The 18,927-nt window shown below is 44.1% G+C and overlaps 1 protein-coding gene across 3 annotated transcripts in view; it reads right to left on the reverse strand.

The window, feature by feature from the left end:
• Window positions 1–606: 606 nt before the first annotated feature.
• Window positions 607–18,927, reverse strand: part of ENOX1 (ecto-NOX disulfide-thiol exchanger 1) — a 270,937-nt gene continuing 252,616 nt past the window's right edge. For all 3 annotated transcript variants that reach the window (XM_035103504.2, XM_035103500.2, XM_060278089.1), the window contains 4 exons: window positions 13,468–13,527; window positions 6,566–6,668; window positions 4,418–4,503; window positions 607–1,560 (listed from right to left, as the gene is read on the reverse strand). In XM_035103504.2, the coding sequence (XP_034959395.1) occupies window positions 1,429–1,560; window positions 4,418–4,503; window positions 6,566–6,668; window positions 13,468–13,527 (381 nt within the window). In that variant the 3' untranslated portion in view covers window positions 607–1,428. The remainder of the gene's footprint in view (window positions 1,561–4,417; window positions 4,504–6,565; window positions 6,669–13,467; window positions 13,528–18,927) is intronic.

Below are 18,927 nucleotides of genomic sequence, written 5' to 3' on the forward strand. Positions count from 1 at the left end.
TGCTGTTCCCTGAATGGAATAGTTCTAATACACTATGCTTTCAAAAAAGAAGAAAAAAAGAAGATGGCAATTCTTACTTTAAGACAACCAATATATTTCTTTAGCCTACTTTGAAAAGGATATAAACTACTATTGATGGTCTTCTATATATCCTCCATAATGTGGCAATATATATGCTTCATATTGTGTTTTTTTTAAGTTAAAAAGGAAATCTGGATGATGAAGTTTTAAGGCAACATACGGTAGGTATTTGGCTGATTAAACCATCTATGGCCTTTTAAACTGTGGGAATGGGTGGGTTATTGTCCTGTTATTTTGTTATGTATTTGTGTGTTTCTATGCTGTGAATTGCCCTGTAATCCCCAGATGAAGGGCATAATATAAATTAAATGAATGATGGGTGATAGATAAGATATAATTTGTTCATTTCAGCAAAAAATAAGTAAAGTGAAAGGCTGCTTTGGTAACCATTCTCAGTCCCCGGATCCAGTCTCACATTACTTTATTCTGTCCCTACTAGAACACAGACGTCTAACGCACTACATCAGAATGAATGGGATCTCTGGCTTCTGCTGCAGCAGAAAGGCAGCAATGGTATTATACTGAACTGGGATTTTTAATAAGTTGGAATCAAAAAAATAACAGCTTGTGAAAAAGCCATTATGGTAGAAGTCCTATTTATTGGGAAAAATTAATATATTTGCTATAAAATCTGTAACAGTAATGCAACTGGATACTTATTTTTGGATGCAATAACCCTGAATGTTACATACCAAATACAATACAATAACACTGACTTCCTCCGTTATTTACATGTTTATGAAAATCGATATGCAATCTATGTTAAATGAACTTAGAACGGAGAATAGTTACAATAGAAAAATAATATTTTGGATAAAGCATTCTCAAGGAATCCAATCACATTTTGTTTTTCCAGGCCTCTAGCAATAAGGCAAAAGTCCCTGGTACAGGAGATAACTTAATTTACAAAATACAATTAACTGTTGAGACACATTTTCAAGTTTGCTTTTGGTATACTTTCTCTTACTGTGAAATCACTTTTGTATTCTTACTAAACAGAAAGACTCTCAGGAATGGAACTTGAGGAAGATCTACTACATATTACATTTATATCGCTGGAGCTTAGTAACCGAAAATTCTTCTCATTTGCTCAGTGAGCTAATTTTGAGTTTTCATAGGAAACAGAACTGTCACATTTCAGAAGTTTTGTTCCCCCCTCCCCCTTTTCATTGGAACTGGCACACAACTACATTTTCACAAGAGGACATCACAAATGCAACTAAAACCAGGCTTGGAGTACTCTGGGAATGTGTATGCCAAACCTAAGGGTTGCCCTTTAATACTTCAGCTCGCCCCTGCCATGCCCCACCATTCTCCTCCCCGACACAGTTCCATTCCCGTCCACAGTCAAGTTGTTTTAATTCCTTCAAAGGCACAGAACTTCCATCTCTTCTCCAGTGTTGCTCCTACTCCAGAAAACTCTTGCTTAAACATGCGTGGAAGCCTCATCAAAAGCATTTCTATTTCATTTGCAGAGATCTAGGAAAAGGATGAAAACACAGCAAAAGACAGTCCATTTGTGATCTCAAATAATTGATGGATATGCTCAGATCCTGCCAGGGATGGGTTCTCGTGAGCATTTTTCTAGGGCAATTTATGCCATTAATTGATATGTCTCCCCCCACCCATACAATCTCTTGTATTTCTCTTAGAGATGTCAGCAGAACGCTCTTGAGGCAGGTCTGAATAAGAACTTCGGAGCTCATGAAAACCTGCCTCAGACAAGAGGCAAGGGTTGAAGCCCCCAAATTCTTCCGCAGCTCAGATGAAAACATTTGTAGTCCTTGGGAAGAAAACAAATTGCAAAGGCCACTGTGCCTTACCTTCCAAGTCCCGGACTGCAGAATCCGGGACTGGCAGCCGTGTGACACCGGAAGTTGCGTCGACGTAACTTCCGGTGTCGCTTTGCCCTTCTATAGGCACCAAAAATGGCCGCCGCCGGCTTCAAAAGTCGCTTCTACCCATGACCGGAAGTGCATCGACGCAACTTCCGGTGTCGCGCCGCCCATCTATGGGCACCAAAAATGGCCGCCGCCGACACCGGACGTTGTGTCTATGCACTTCCGGACATGCGTAGATGCAACTTTTGAAGCTGCCGGCAGCCATTTTTTGTGCCCATAGAAGGGCAAATCAGAAAGAAAAAAATGGCCGCCGGCAGGAGAAAATAACGGAGAAAAACAGGAGACGAAGTGATACGGGGGACCACCGGGAAAAGGTAAGTAAAAACGGGGGTTTCCCGGGGAAAACGGGGTACTTGGCAGCTATGCACTGTGCGTTTCAAGTGGTGGTGGTGGTGAGGAATGGACTTCCCCCCTCTCTTATCTCTACAAGTTGCTATTGGCTGCTCCCACCACTGACCAGGTGTGTTTGGGAGAACAGGCAAAATAGTTTAAGAGAGTAAGTACCTTTGGGCAGCTGAGAGTAGTAGAAGAACTGCATTCATGAGCATATTTAGTCAGATCAATGAACCGTATGCGCCCACCCAGACCATCATAATCTGCAATCATAATCTTAGGCCCTTCACCATGTACCTCCTCAAGGGTGGCAACTTGAGAACGGGACCGCCCTTTGTGTGGCTCTAATTAGATATATCACCGTCACAATTCATTGATTTCCAGGTACGCCTGAACCCAGAGAAGTTGGGGACCTTTGCCATAATGGCTCTGTTTGCGCCACTGACACTCTCTCATCTGCTCTCCTTCAATGCCCTCGGAAGAATTGGTGGCAGAGAGGTGGGCAGTTCTGCAAATCATCAAGCGCAGATATTGCTCTGGTGCATTTCACCTTAATTCTGAGTAAGGTTGGAAAGGGACCTTGTAGCCATGTTTTCTGCCCCTGACACATGGGAACCTTTTTCTGGCTGGCCTGGCCTGAAAGCTCAGAGATTCTCGCCAGGAGGACACTCTTCAAAAGCTTGCGTGACCATTGCCGCTTCTGCCAGGGCTTAATGGCTGCACCTCCACTTTTATTTTGTTGTGAAATGCACATATTTTGCACCCATCACAAGAGCAGCGAGCAGCGCAGGGAAAACACTTGGAATTCAACTGTGAATGAACTAGGGATGGATTTAAGATCCCTGTCTTGGTAACAGTGGGGAAAGCTATTCTTGTGTGGAAGCACGTACTGTATATAAATTAGGCTGGTGTCTGAAGGGAGTGGAGCAGCAGATACCCTGGTAACATTTTTGGTAGACAAATCTTACTTGACTTGAGTCTAACACAGACATCCCCAAACTGTGGCCCTCCAGATGTTTTGGCCTACAACTCCCATGATCCCTAGCCATAGCTGCCAAGTCTCCCGTATTCCCCGGGAAACCCCAGTTTGTCCAGCTGTTCCCAGCTGAAAAAACGGATTTTTTTGTTTCCCCCCCGGCTTATTCTGGCGCGGCGGCCATTTTGGAACTGGGCGGAGAATGCTCAGAAGCGACTTTTGATGCAGCTCTGCCCAGTTCCAAAATGGTTGCAGTGTGACTTCTGGCGCGGCGGCCATTTTGGAACTGGGCAAAGCAGCATCAAAAGTCGCTTCTGAGCATGCTCCGCCCAGTTCCAAAATGGCGACAGCGCTACTTCCGGCCTGCTACTTCCGGTCTGATCCCTTATTTCTCTGACAGGAACTTGGCAGGTATGTCCCTAGCTAACAGGACCAGTGGTCAGGGATGATGGGAATTGTAGTCCAAAACATCTGGAGGGCCGAAGTTTGGGGATGCCTGGTCTAACAGGACTAGCCAACATGGTGCCACCCAATTGCTTTGGACCACAACTCCCACAACCCCTCAGCATTGCCCATACTGGCTGGCACCATGTTGGCTGCTCCTGTTAAAATGGATAGCGGCAAAATGGCCAGATTGGGAGAGGCAGCTGCCGGGGGGGGGTTCTCCCTTCCCTTCAGCAGGTAGTGTGGCTCATCTCTCCAGGGCAGGCATAGGCAACCTTGGCTCTCCAGATGTTTTGGAACTACAACTCCCATGATCCCGGACCACTGGCCCTGTTAGCTAGGGATCATGGGAGTTGTAGTTCCAAAACATCTGGAGAGCCAAGGTTGCCTATGCCTGCTCTAGGGGCAAGTTCACTGAGCAGCTGTGACAAATGTTTGGCTGGACTGTGTAGACAGATTGAATCATCTTAATGGTGCTCCTAGCTATGTATGTAAGGGTGCCCATTAATCAATTTGCTTTTACAGCAAAAACAGTAGAGAATGGGACTCAATACATCTTTTGGACAGTTCTTTGATCAAGAATGGCTAGGGTTTCTGCCTCTGTCCTGCATCTGCTCCACACAGTTACATCCAATCTTATATTTCTATAACCCCACAACTGATAATAGTGAATTCAATTTACCCTGGAATCCAACTGCTGCATATAAGACCAGAGATATTCTATATTAGCTCCGAAAGGATGGACGTGAAGGAAGGTAGAGATGATACCTGTATTAAAACAAACACAAAACTTGAACATTTCCTTAGGCAAAACAAAATAAGGTTTTCCTATGACCATGCCTGCTTCTTACTAAAATTATGTCACTTATATTTGCTAAACAATTAGGACGACCACGCTTAAAAGCAACCACTCACTTTTCAACGATGACTGCAGTTCCCCACCAGCTGACCAAGATGAAGGGGAAGATTTCACAGCAAACACTTTCTGGGAGCATTTGTTTCAGCTCTCAGTTTAATGCTTAATTTGCCAATAAAAAAAAATTGTAGGCATGGAAATGAGAATATTTTCTGCTTCAGTTGTTCTTGTCATGAAAATGTTGAATACCAAATTCATCCAAAATTGCACTGTCTGAATTGCTCTAATAATTTCAGCATGGATTGTGTTTAATCCAGATTAGTGAGCAAACAGAAACATTTTTTTCAGGCGGGTTTCTATTTTTCCATTTTAAAACTACCCATTTTGTCTGTCTTATCTGTATTACTTATTTCTTAGTAAAGAAAAAAGAAAAAGAAAAAAGAATCACATCTTACCAGAAGAAGCTGGTAGTGTGTGCCTTCGTCTAGAGCAGGCATGCCCAACCGGCGGCCCTCCAGATGTTTTGGCCTACAACTCCCATGATCCCTAGCTAACAGGACCAGTGGTCAGGGATGATGGGAATTGCTCCCACCCTGTGGAATGCCCTCCCACTAGAGGTCAAAGAGAACAACAACTACCAAACCTTTAGAAGGCATCTCAAGGCAGCCCTGTTTAGGGAAGCTTTTAATGTTTGATGGATCTCTGTATTTTAATGTTTGATGGATTTCTGTGTTTTAGAATTTCTGTTTTGTTGGAAGCCGCCCAGAGTGGCTGGGGGAACCCGGCCAGATGGGCGGGGTATAAATAATAAATTATTATTATTATTATTATTATTATTATTATTATTATTATTATTGTAGTCCAAAACATCTGGAGGGCCGAAGTTTGGGCATGCCTGGTCTAGAGTTCCTCTGCCTGCCTTTCTCTTTCTCCACATCAAATGATACAAGCTCAGTCCACATAAAAACTAGTTGCATCTTTTTGGTGCCACCAGATTATTGTCACGATGTTGCCTCAGACTGAAATGGCTACCCTTCCTGAATTATCTGACATTTGGTTCTGTGGCCAAAATGCTGGGATCTCTCGGACGCAAACTGGTTTTCTTCTGGATTTCTTGGGAATGCATGTGCTCCTATTCTGTCTGGCTCCAAACTGCTGAGGACATACAAAGGGATGTTGCACAGACAAGTTGCCGAGGAGGAGAGGGGACCTCAACTATTGAGCACTGGTAACGGAGATAGTAGAAGAAAATTTAGGTATGCGCAAGCATTTTGTGGTTCTTAACCCACTTTTTAAAAAAAATCTAAAAGAGCCAGGGACAGGCTGCGTTTGAGAAGCCGAAGGGTATATGCAGAAAGAAAGGAAAGAAGGAAGGAAGCAAAATTATTCTGCTGTCATTTTTCATTTGCCCAGTCTCCACTGAAATCTGAACTGCTGCTGCTTAGGGTATAGTTATCCTTTTTTTAAAAAAAAAAGCAATGGGTGAATCAAACTATTAGGACACGCCTGCAACCTCTGCACTGATTGTGTCATTTCTACTGATCTAATTCTTTTACACTTATGCTTAATGTTGCAGCGATGCTTTCATTTCCAGTGTTATTCACTGTCACCAAATGTACAGTGGTACCTCTACTTACGAATTTAATGCGTTCCGAAAGCACATTCGTAAGTTGAGAAAATGTGTAAGTCGAATCCCATAGGAATGCATTGGGAGAAAAAAAATCGTGAGTCGAAGCAACCCTATCTAAAAATTCGTAAGTAGAAAAAATCTAAACCGCATCCAAGATGGCGGACGGAGCTCCATTCGTAAGTAGAAACATTCGTAAGTAGAGGTACCACTGTATCTGGTCACAATTACATTCTTTGTTTCTCACAGAGTAAGACATGGTTTCAAGGCCACTAATTCCTGCACAGCCACCCCTTGTTTGCTGTAGGTGATGTTATGATTCAGAAACGGAGTCCAGGTCACCTTACCTATCAACAGGGCCTCTTTTTCTGATTTTACTGGCTGGCTTCGCTTCTCAGGATTTTTTTCTCTGTCTTGGCCGACCACTGGTACCGTCAACACATTGATTTCCTATAAAGTTTACAAACAAAACTAAATAAAAGAGGTGCTTATGTAGAATTTATCCATTTCAATAAGTATTGCTGGCATTTTTCATCTCTATAAAAAAAAAGATCATTACTTTAATTTACAGCTACAGGAAAGATAATTATAAGTTATTGATCTTTTTCCGGAAGCTCTCTGTTCCCAATTGCAAACTAGGTCAGCAGTGTCTCTTCCTTTTCTTTCTTGGAGGTGAGGAAGGAAAAGGTCCAGATTGTGTCATCGTCTCTTTAGGATTTGCTACCTTCCTCAGCAAATTTAGCTAAGACTTGAAGACCCTACGCCAAAGGATAAATGGACATAGATCTGACATCAGGAATTAGAAGACAGAGAAACCAGTAGGAGAACACTTCAATCTCCCAGGACATTCTTTACAAGATCTCAAAGTAGCTGTCTTACTACAAAAGAATTTCAGAAATAGACTGGAAAGAGAAGTTGCTGAATTGCAACTTATCACCAAGCTTAAAACCATGGAGAGACCTGGTTTGAACAGAGACGTTGGATTCTTATCTCATTATACATGATAAAGCGATCTTCAGTCACCTCACCCCTTGCTTTTTCATGCAAGACCATTTGCAGTCGTTTACAGTCAGTCAATCAGTCAGTCAGTCAATCACCCATACCCCTCCCCACCCTTTCTCTACATATAGAATAGAAGTCTGGGGACTTCTATTTCAGTGTATCTGAAGAAGTGTGCATGCACACAAAAGCTCATACCAAAATTAAAAACTTAGTTGGTCTTTAAGGTGCTGCTGGAAGGAATTTTTTTATTTTGTTTCTTCTACATGTGCTGTTTGCGCCAGTCTGGGGAGTTGGTTACTGGCTCAGACATGTCAGCAGAGCAACATTGCAGGGGCTTGAGATCCCCTTCAGGAGGCCTGAGAGTCCCCTTCTGTTTGGCTTTCCTTGCTGCAGAATGCAACGGGTGAGAGACTACTTCAAACGATGTGAAAAGCAGCTAGCTGGAACCAATATTTCCATATGCACCTGGCCAGCCATTCGTAGAAATAGCTTCAAAACTGTCAGGCAGAGCCTTGAACTTAAGTTATTCTTGCTCTGTTAGGAATAATACGCAGCAGAGGCAAGCAAAGAACCCCATTCCTGCTGCTCTGCTGCTCATGGACGCAGCATTACCATACTGTGAGCCCAATCCACTGGGAAGTTCTTTTGCACACCATTAAAATAAATAAGAGTTGTGCAAGGGAACCTATCTGTCACCTATCTTTGCTCCCTTTGCCACAGAGATAATATGGGCTGCCCCCCCCAAAAAAAACACTGAAGCACCTGTATTTGTAGAGATGGTCATAGCTTCAGAATTTCATGACAAACTGAATAAACTACTTTAGAGCACCTCTGTTTGAAAAGCGTTCAGTTAAGAAAAGGCATTTACCAAAAGCTTTTTTGTAACAGCATACAGTATATGTAATGACAGAATCAACGGGTTAAGAAGAAATCAATGCTGATGTCTAGGATAGTCTATACTACTTTACATATATAAAAAAAAACAGTTTCGAAACTTGTTTAGCTTGCAAGGCTCCTGTTTACAGCATCCTGGGAACTGGAGTACTATAAAAGGGCTGGAAATCTCTAATTTCTAGACATCTCTATAAATCTCTAATTTATAGACTGCATTGTAAAAAATATTGCCTGAACACAGGATATCCCAATGTAGTCAGAAATAATCAAAGAGAAGGCAGTCCATTAAGATGGGTGGGAGTTTCTTAAAAGTGAAATATTGAAGGCCCAAATGCACACAAGAAAGAAAAGTGGTCTCAAATTTCAGTGGCACCCTGTGCAAGGCCAAAGTTCAGTGCCCCCCCCCACCTCTTGCCTTCCGTTCTGTTCAATTCAATTCTGTGCCCGCCCCTTCCCCCCAGCTTGGACTGCAAAGAACATGGCAGTAGTTAGGCATTTCACCGGTCACTACATGGGTGGTGGGCAGTGTTGGGCTTGATGGGTCACAACTTGAGCAGACTAGATTAAAACCTTCAACACAGCCAGCTCATTTCCAGATTGACTTGATTTATTGTGGGACCCCTATGAGAACAAACCATGATCATTGCCAGAGCCTCCACATTTTTACCTAGCATGTTTTAGAAATTACTCTCAAACTAGCTAACGTTTCAGTTTTGCCTTATCAAAGTTCCACCTTGCCAGAACCTGTGGTGTGAAAATGAAGGTAGAAATACAGAGATTCAAAGATTCCTCTTTTCTTTACAAAATAAAAATAAAATAGAAAAATTCCTTCCAGTAGTACCTTAGAGCATAGCTGCCAAGTACCCCGTTTTCCGCGGGAAACCCCCGTTTTTACTTACCTTTTCCCGGTGGTCCCCTGTATCACTTGGTCTCCTGTTTTTCTCCGTTATTTTCTCCTGCCGGCGGCCATTTTTTTCTGATTTGCCCTTCTATGGGCACAAAAAATGGCCGCCGCCGCCTTCAAAAGTCGCATCTATGCATGACCGGAAGTGCGTAGACGTGACTTCCGGTGTCGGCAGTGGCCATTTTTTGTGCCCATAGATGGGCGGGGCGACACCGGAAGTTGCGTCGGCGCACTTCCGGTCATGCGTAGAAGCTACTTTTGAAGCCGGCGGCGGCCATTTTTGGTGCCCGTAGAAGGGCAAAGCGACACCGGAAGTTACGTTGACGCAACTTCCGGTGTCACATGGCTGCCGGTCCCGGATTCTGCAGTCCGGGACTTGGAAGGTAAGCCTTAGAGACCAACTAAGTTTGTCATTGGTGTGAGCTTTTGTATGCATGCACACTTCTTCAGATACCACTTCTTTTCTTTACCACAGTACTCCTCAATCCTTTTCAAACTCAAGACCCCCTTTTAACCCAAACGTGCATCTAGGGGACTCCTTTCTCAATATTTCCCCATGTATTTGCATGGTGGTAGTGCTCCTGTCGTGACCCTCCTTGCTTGGATCAGGCCGTGACGCACTATGGCCTCCCGACCTGCCAGATGAAGACCGTGCTGGACCACTTTGTACATAAAAGGTTTTTTTTTATTTTTATCTGTTCGTTGTCTCTCATCATGGGGAACCAGAACCACCACAACACTCTAATCTAAAACTACAGATGTCAAAATTGATCATGAAACAAAACAAATAGAGCATGAAATAGTCTAGATGAAGGATTTTTTATATCAAATGAAAAACCGTCACCAAAGGCAAGAAGAGAAAAAGGCAGAACTTCCTGTACCCACAGCCCTTTGCTATGTACTGAAAGCCTCTCAGTCAAGGTGGCTTCTCGTACTGTCTGACTACAATGCCCAAATGGCCATGTTGGTTGTGACCGAGGAAGACCGGGATCCAACAATATCTGGGGAGCCCTGCCTTGGCTACTCCTGCTCTGAGATGTTGCTCTGCTGGCTGTCAGCACCAAACAAGGGAAGGACATACAAGCCATTTCCCTTTCCACTTTGCCTTGACTTGGGGGTAGGGTAATGGAGCAAATCGGTCCAGCAGAAACGAAAGGGCAAGAGCATCTCCCCTGACAACTATGTGCTTCTCTAAAGAAGGCTGTCTAATTTGCCTGCAATCTCAAAAACAGGAAAAGGAACAAGGATGATTGCCCTGCAAAGATGCTTACCAAGGCCAGCTCCAAGCTAGGAGGAGCTTCACAGGTCCGGAGGAGGATTATTTTCAACACAGCAATGCTAAGAGATCAGCATTTCTTGCAGTGGATCTTTGCCGTGCATGTGATGACAGTTTGCCTGTCAGCCCTGTCTGGAATGCACTTCTTTATGCTGGTTTAAGTAACAACCCTCTCATAGATATTTTAAAATATGGGACAGGCATCTCTGCATTTCTTTGGCAACACCGCGCGGATCTTGTGCTGAATATGAGGGTATTTGCTAAATCCAACTTGTCAACTGTATCAAATAGGTACTAATCCCATTAAATGCATCAGAGACCACTAATAACCAAGCAGGAGCCACCAAATCCTTCTCTCTCAGGGCATTTTGATCTGCTCAGATTTAGAGACTAGCCTCAAGGGGAAAAGAACTGTAAACTTTCCTTAGTAATAAATGTAGTTTTGAAAGCTTTCCCCCTCAAAAGTCACTGTTGCGTATTAACTAACCACCATTTTAGAAGAAGTATTAATCTTGAGGAACCATGAGACTGAAAAACCAGTAGGAGAACACTTCACTCTCCCAGGACATTCTATACAAGATCTCAAAGCAGCTGTTTTATTACAGAGAAATTTCAGGAACAGACTGGAAAGAGAAGTTGCTGAATTGGAAATCAATTACCAAGCTTAAAACCATGGAAGCACCTGGGATGAATAGAGACATCGGATTCTTATCTCATTATGCATGATCAAGCTTTCTTTAGCACCTCAGCCCAGGACTAATTGCAGTCATCAGCAGTCGTTAACAGCCATCCACAGGTTTACCACTCCCATCAGCCCATCACCCATTCCCACCCACCCCCACCACCCTCTGTATATATATAGGGTCTGACACTTCTGTTTCTAGTGTATCTGAAGAAGTGTGCATGCACACGAAAGCTCATACCAAAATATAAACTTAGTTGGTCTTTAAGGTGCTACTGAAGGAATTTTTTTATTAATATTGAAATGCTCTTTACAGGGTTCTCATCCATCAACGATGCTCATTACTGCAGCAAATGAAAGCTTCAGCATTATTTATTATTAATATTATTATTGGAACCCATGTCCCCTATTTCTCAGTTATAGTTCTCTGGAACCACTTACAAATCTGCAACAAAGCAATTTCTCTTTAGAGTGCAAAGACAGAAAATGCTGTGGAGCTAAGCAGGAGAGAGAGTGCCCCGGACCCACAGCCCTTTAATCCCCAGCTCCTAGCTGACGTTCTCTGAAGGAAGACCTGAAGGAGAATCTTCACCCCCATTGCTCAGTCCGGACACCGAGGTCCAGCGCCAAGGGCCTTCTGGCGGTTCCCTCCCTACGAGAAGTGAGGCTACAGCGAACCAGGCAGAGGGCCTTCTTGGTAGTGGCACCCACCCTGTGGAACACCCTCCTTTCAGCTGTAAAGGAAATAAACAAGTGGCTTTTACAAGACATCTGAAGGCAACCCTGTTTAGGGAAGTTTTTCATGTTTGATTCTATTTTTAATATTCTGTTGGGAGCTGCCCAGAGTGGCTGGGGAAACCCAGCCAGATGGGTGGGATGTAAATAAATCATCATCATCATCATCATCATCATCATCATCATCATCATCATCATCCCTACAATCCGAGGATGAAGGGTTTGAGGTGGCCAGATTTTCTGTCTCCCTCAGGGACTGTGGGTGCTACTGCAGAGCTATCATGTTGATCTGTGACTTGCTGACAAGCACAGACAGAGTCTCCTGGAAAACACTGCCACTGTCTCTTCACTCTTGCTTTCCTCAGTCCTTGCCACATGGGGAGCAGCTGAAGAAGGAAACAGGAAGCAGGAAGTCTTCTGCACAGAAAATCATGTAAGGATGGCAAGCAACTCAGCTCAGGGTTTTGTAGAGGAGGCGGAGCTAGTCCCAGGGGGGTGGGGCTGTCACGCCCCCTCAGGGATGACAGCCGGGGTGGACCGCACCCACCGTTTCCCCTTTCCTCCTCCAGTGGTCTTTAGCACACCAATTTGAAGGGTAGGACTGCATGTTGCATCTATATGTGACATGTTGCATCTATATGTAACAAAATCAATCATTTTCCTGGGAAAGGTAGATTTGGGAAGAGGGATTTGGAATGGAGTAGCAGCCATCAAAGGGGAAGACATCCCAGCACTTCTCTGCTCCAATTGGCTTCCACAAGCCATTTTCTGCTCTGCCATTTGTTATTTTAGATTTGTCAGTGTTGTTGCCTGTATTATATTACAGTGGAACCTCGGTTTATGAACACCTCGGTTTATGAATTTTCGGTTTATGAACGCCGCGGACCCATCTGGAACGGATTAATTCACTTTCCATTACTTTTAATGGGAAAGTTCGCTTCAGTTTATGAAGGCTTCAGTTTATGAACAGACTTCCGGAACCAATTACACCCATGTTTCAGTTTATGAACGCTTCAGTTTAAGTACTTCGCGGACCCGTCTGGAACGGATTAATCCACTTTCCATTACTTTCAATGGAAAAGTTCGCTTCAGTTTATGAACGGTTACTCCGCGGACCGTCTGGAACGGATTAATCCTCTTTCCATTACTTTCAATGGGAAAGTTCGCTTCAGTTTATGAACGCTTCAGTTTATGAACAGACTTCCGGAACCAATTGTGTTCATAAACCGAGGTACCACTGTACTATATTATTGTTTTTACTGCATTATTGTAAACTGCCCTGAGAAAGTTGTGAAAGATGAGATATAAATTGTTAAAACGTAACAGAATAATTAAAATGTAACTAGGCCCTGAAACTTCACTGCTACAAAGCTGCTTTGGGAAGTTGCAAGAATTAAAGAGCAGACCTTAGGATTCTGAAAACTCATTGTTGAAAGCTGCAGCGGTCCCCCCCCCCCCAATTCTTCACAATTCTTCTAGGTCCCATACATTTTCCAGTAGTGAAAAACAAGAAAGCTTTGTTGTGATGAATGCTACAAAGCAGGCCAGCCATTTCTTACCAGAGACATGTTAATTCCGAAAGGGAGATTGGGAAATTAAGTTCATTTGTCTTGAAATAAGCATGCTTGGAAGTGAACCTATGATTCCAAGGAAAGGCAGATGTTTCCCTAGCCATTAACTCAATGCAGTTACTTTTATTTCAGAGTGCAAATGGTAAGCATGGGATCTTGACAAAGAAATACAAAATTGTACCTACATTTGCCTGAGATTCGTCACGACCATTAGTCTCTGCTAACTCCTTGGTATTTTTTTTTAACTGTGAAGACAAAATTATTATTTTTTACTGGAATATTTCACATACTTATTGTTGATTTATTTGGAGCACCAATGAGCAAAACAGATGGAACATATAGTTTCAGCTTTTGCTGGAACTAGTTTGAAGCTAACATAAGGCCTGATAGGTTAGCTGAAAATAAAAACAATAAATGGAAGCAAATTCTCAGACAGGATCATTATTTTTTTAAATAATAAGATTAGAAAGCAGTCTCAGGGCATAAAAAGTATGTAAAACTGGCTTTTACGAGTAATAAATGATTTCATTTTCCATTCTTGTTGCTATTAATTTGAAACTTTGCTGTGGTTGCAAGTTGCTGCTTGCTAAATTGCAGTTAGCTAATGATTGCTTTTGAGCAATGTATTTCGACTGGTTCAAAAGGCTGAAGAGTGCTATTCTCATGGAAGCATCTGCAGAAAGAAAGAGCAGCTCATTTAGATCCCAAACGGTTGCAACCAGAATGATCTCACAGATTCCGTGTGACTACAAGACGTTGAGAGAGAAAGCAGGAGAGGGAATATCTTTCGAAGTATAAAAGAAAACCACAACACCACACCATGGAAGCAGGGAAGGCAATAGGGCAGAGATGGGGATGTTGTAGCCTTCCAAATTAAGGTTACCACATTTTTTTCAATGAATATGAGGACACTTTAAATAAATAAATAAATACTACACGTTCGGGACGTTGATGCTGCAGCGATGGCAGTGGCAGAGGGGCGGCCGCCGCCTTGACCTCAACTGCCATGTTCCCTGAAATATAGTCGGAGTCGAGAGTGAATTTCATGCTCTTTTTTCAGCTCGTAGTCATCAAGGAGAAGAAGAGAAGAAGAATGCCCTTTTCCCAAAACCATCTGCTTATATACATTATTTACACAATGGGCTTTGCGTGATTGGCTACTTCAGGGCTACACCTGTGGGCCAATCAGTTTGTGGATTGACTTCTGCCAGCAGCCTAATTGGCTGCTCCTGCAGGCCAATCAGGTTGCGGATTCACTTCCACGTGGAGTTGGATTGGGTGGCTCCTGTGGACCAATCAGACTGCTGATTCTGGATCCTATTGTTCTATGATTCAGCTCAGTACATAACATTCCCCCTTCCTCCGAGGTTTCTATCTCCTTTCTCCATGAGCCCGGGCAGCCCCATAGTTGTTGGGGTGTGGGGAAGCGGAGCACGGTGGGTCAGGCATGGAAGGCAGAGAAGGAGGGCCGAGAGCGGCGGTGGCGGTGGCGAGGCTCGGGCAGCGCGATGCCTCCCTTTCCATCGGAGCAGCCCCAATCCCATTCCTATTTGCGTGCAAGCAGGAGGGGGCGGGGGTCCCTCAGCTGGGAAAGGAGGCTTTCCGTTGACCAGCTGAGAGATCTCTGCCCCCCTCCTGCTTTCAAGCAAGCTATGATAGGCAGCATGAAGCCTCCCTTCACACAGCTGAGAGATCCCCGCCCCGCTCCTGCTTGTACGCAAGTAGGAGAAGAAGAAGAATTTGGATTTGATATCCTGCTTTATCACTACCTGATGGAGTCTCAAAGCGGCTAACAATCTCCTTTCCCTTCCTCCCCCACAACAAACACTCTGTGAGGTGAGTGGGGCTGAGAGACTTCAAAGAAGTGTGACTAGCCCAAGGTCACCCAGCAGCTGCATGTGGAGGAGCGGAGACGCGAACCTGGTTCCCCAGATTACGAGTCTACTTCTCTTAACCACTGCACCACACTGGCTCTCTGGAGTTGGGAGGCTGCCTTCACAGCTTAGTTGCTGAGGTCAGGGAAGGTGGAGGCAGCCCAGAAGCTGCATCTTAGAGCCCCTGCACTTCCGAGCAGCTCCTGAAGCCAGCCAGAGCCAACTGCTCCGGGCTGCTGAGACTGCCACCGCTGCATTTCCCGGGGACATTAGATGAAATCTGGGGACATTCTGGGGATGGACTTTGTCTGGGGACTTATTCGCAGATCTGGGGACTGTCCCCGGGAAACGGGGACAGTTGGTAACCCTATTCCAGATGTTACTGGACTCCAGCAGCTCCAGCCAGCATGGCCAATGATCATGGACGAGGGCAATTTTGTGATTTTGTATGTCGTTTTTCCTCTCTAGTTGGCTGAAGACCCACTGCTAGTCCATCTTGCAGAATATCTAGGGGGTCAGCCTCCTTGGCTGCTGGTAGGGCCTCCTACCAGCTGGTAAATCCTGTTAGAGTTATCCTGGAGGCCAAGCTTGTGACCTGATGGGCTAGCAACTCCTGCTCAGCGGTCAGTTTCAGGAAGTCTGGAATCTGGTGCTGGATGCGGAAGTGGAAAAATGCTGCACAGCCACCCGCTTCACCAGGTCTGCATACTAAAAATGTCCAGCCCATCTTGGGGCTATTAGGATTGCCGCTGCAGGGCCTCCAAAAACAATATTAAGTTTTCGTAAGTATATATGGGAGAATGTGCCCTTTCAGGTAACCTGGTCTCAAGCTGTTTAGGGCTTTAAGTTTTTTTCAGCAGCTTAAATTAGGTGGCAGGATGCGGGTGGTGCTGTGGTCTAAACCACAGAGCCTAGGGCTTGCCAATCAGAAGGTTGGCGGTTCGAATCCCCATGATGGGGTGAGCTCCCGTTGTTCGGTCCCTGCTCCTGCCAACCTAGCAGTTCAAAAGCACGTCAAAGTGCAAGTAGATAAATAGGTACTGCTCCAGCGGGAAGGTAAACGGTTTTTCCGTGCCCTGCTCTGGTTTGCCAGAAGCGGCTTAGTCATGCTGGCCACAGGACCGGGAAGCTGTCTGTGGACAAACGTCAGCTCCCTCGGCCAGTAAAGCGAGATGAGCAACACAACCCCAGAGTCGTCCGCGACTGGACTTAAAGGTCAGGGGTCCCTTAACCTAAATTAGGTGGCAGTCCAGTAATCGACTGGAAGCCAGTGCTGGTGAAAAGCACAAGTGCCATATAGTCAAAGCACCCACCCCAGCTATTAATCTTGAATCCCTGTTCTGGATCAAAGTCAGTTTCTGAACCATTTATATAGGTGGCCCCATGTACAATGGGTTGCAGTAGTCTATAGACAGTTGGCCAAGCTGTCTCCATCCAAGAATGGTCTCAGCTGGCATATTAACCAAAGAAAAGAAAAGGCACTTCAGTGCTGGATCAATACTTACCCCCAGACTGTTTATTCTAACAAATGGATTGCATAATGAATGTAGTTTTAACCAACAGATTACAAAACAATTGAGATCCTTAACAAGGAGAATGAATGGATAACAATTAAAAAATATTGCATACCCTGTAGTTAAACATGTGCAAGAATGCCCTTGCCTAAATCTGTGGAATATTAGCTAGTAAAAAAAAAGTTCATCACTGCAGATGCTCAGATTTCAGTATTAGGAACGGGATCCTCGCAAGAGTCCACTAAGCCTTGCTGAGAGCACGCGTGAAAGTCCTCGGCTGCGTCATTAAGGCAAGTTATCAAACATGGTCCCTTGTTTAATTCAGGCAGCTGCTTAATCTCTTGATAATCAAGAATGAATTAACTTCAATTAGATTCCAAAATTACAAAGCTTTATCAGCTTCAGTTAAAATGGCTACAACCACAATGACATAATGTTTAATTCCCAGCCCTTTTCTATGCAGGCAATTTCTCAGTTGACCAATTACAGTACAACTTGCCTGAAACCACAGCTGTATCGTGAGGTTGCCTAAAGGAAGCGCAGTTGTTGGTCTTTTTTGCTGTCTTAAAGAATCTGTCCTCTCTTTCCTAAAGCTTTGGAGATAGGCAACACACCTTGCAGAGCTCTTGTTACATTGTCTGTAACAGGCAAGATTTGTGTCGATCCACTTAAGACTTCAAAACTTGCAGTGGACAACTTACATTGATCTCAGATTAACAAGCCAGGAGAAGGATGTTTAGGGGTTGCCATCCTCTCCTCGTGGCACAAGAGCTTGAACTGGGGAGGGACATGGGCATGTGTTCCCCCCTGGGGTTGGGACACAAAACCTGAAAATCTCAGGAAAGGAATACAATGGTACCTCTACTTACGAATAACTCTACTTACGAATGTTTCTACTTACGAACGGAGCTCCGTCCGCCATCTTGGATGCGGTTTAGATAGGATTTTTTCTACTTATGAATTTTTAGATAGGGTTGCTTCGACGTACGAATTTTTTCTCCCAATGCATTCCTATGGGATTCGACTTACATTTTTTTTCAACTTACGAATGTGCGTTCGGAACGCATTAAATTTGTAAGTAGAGGCGCCACTGTATTAAATTACAGTATTTTTGATTGTGGGACCTTTCTTGCACATCACCGAGTGCATCACCTAAAAGTCTAAGGTGTGCAGCAAAGGGCTTGAAAGGTGACAGGACAAACTTGAGTTGGATTTTATGCTGGGAAATAGAGGCCCTCCCTTCCATGCAAGGGACATGCTTGACAGGTAAATGATGTTTGGCTTCTGAAATGCTGCAAGTAATCAGTAGCCTGAGTTTTGGCACCAAACTGGCAAAGACGCAGCTGCCTTTCATTGCTAGCCAAAACGTCTTTTACAAATGACTACATCGTCCCAGCATAAAGCGAGGGATTTCTGTTGCGTCTTTGAGCCATATTTGGTCCCCACCCTAAAGCAGTGTTTGGGGTCCATTATTTACAACAGAATGTGCTGAACCTTTTCTCTCCCACAATGTACCTTCCTGGACTCTTGTTAACCCACACATTTTTCTTCCGGCATGGCTCAGATAATGGAAATGGGCAAGACTAGTGGGGGAAAAAACCTGTCACCCAGATTTCGGGTGGGGAAGGCCCATTTATACACATGGCAGGCCATCCCTTCCCTGGCTAGTCTGACCATCTTGGAGAGGGAAAAGAATATGGACATTGGCGATCTTAACAATATAAGCACTTCTAAACTTCCAACACCAATATAGCACATAAACATGGTACGTAACGGTGTCCAATACAGTGGTGCCTCGCTAGACGAAATTAATTCGTTCCACGGGTCTTTTCTTATATTCTTTTCTTATATATATAATTTTCTTATTCGTCTAGCGAATCCCACAGGAATGCACTGAATTTTTTTTAACTTTTTTTTTGCCCATAGGAACGCATTAATTGAATTTCAATGCATTCCTATGGGAAACCGCGATTCGCCAGACAAATTTTTCGTAAAACGCATTCGTCTAGCAAGGCAAGCTCCGCTCGAAAAATCCTTTCGTTAAGCGGAAATTTCATTAAGCAGGACATTCGTTAAGCGAGGCACCACTGTACTCTATTCCAGAATCATTAGGTTATCCCCTTATTACAGACTTAACTGTCTCACCCTGGACCATGCTTTTCAGCATCATACAGTATCAAAGAAAACCGTACCCAACAGAATCCTCAAGTTTATAAGAGGCTTGCTTCCCGCCACTGTTGGGTAAGTGTATAGAAAC

Source organism: Zootoca vivipara, chromosome 8 (assembly GCF_963506605.1).
Source record: "Zootoca vivipara chromosome 8, rZooViv1.1, whole genome shotgun sequence".
NCBI classification, from domain to species: Eukaryota; Metazoa; Chordata; class Lepidosauria; order Squamata; family Lacertidae; genus Zootoca; species Zootoca vivipara.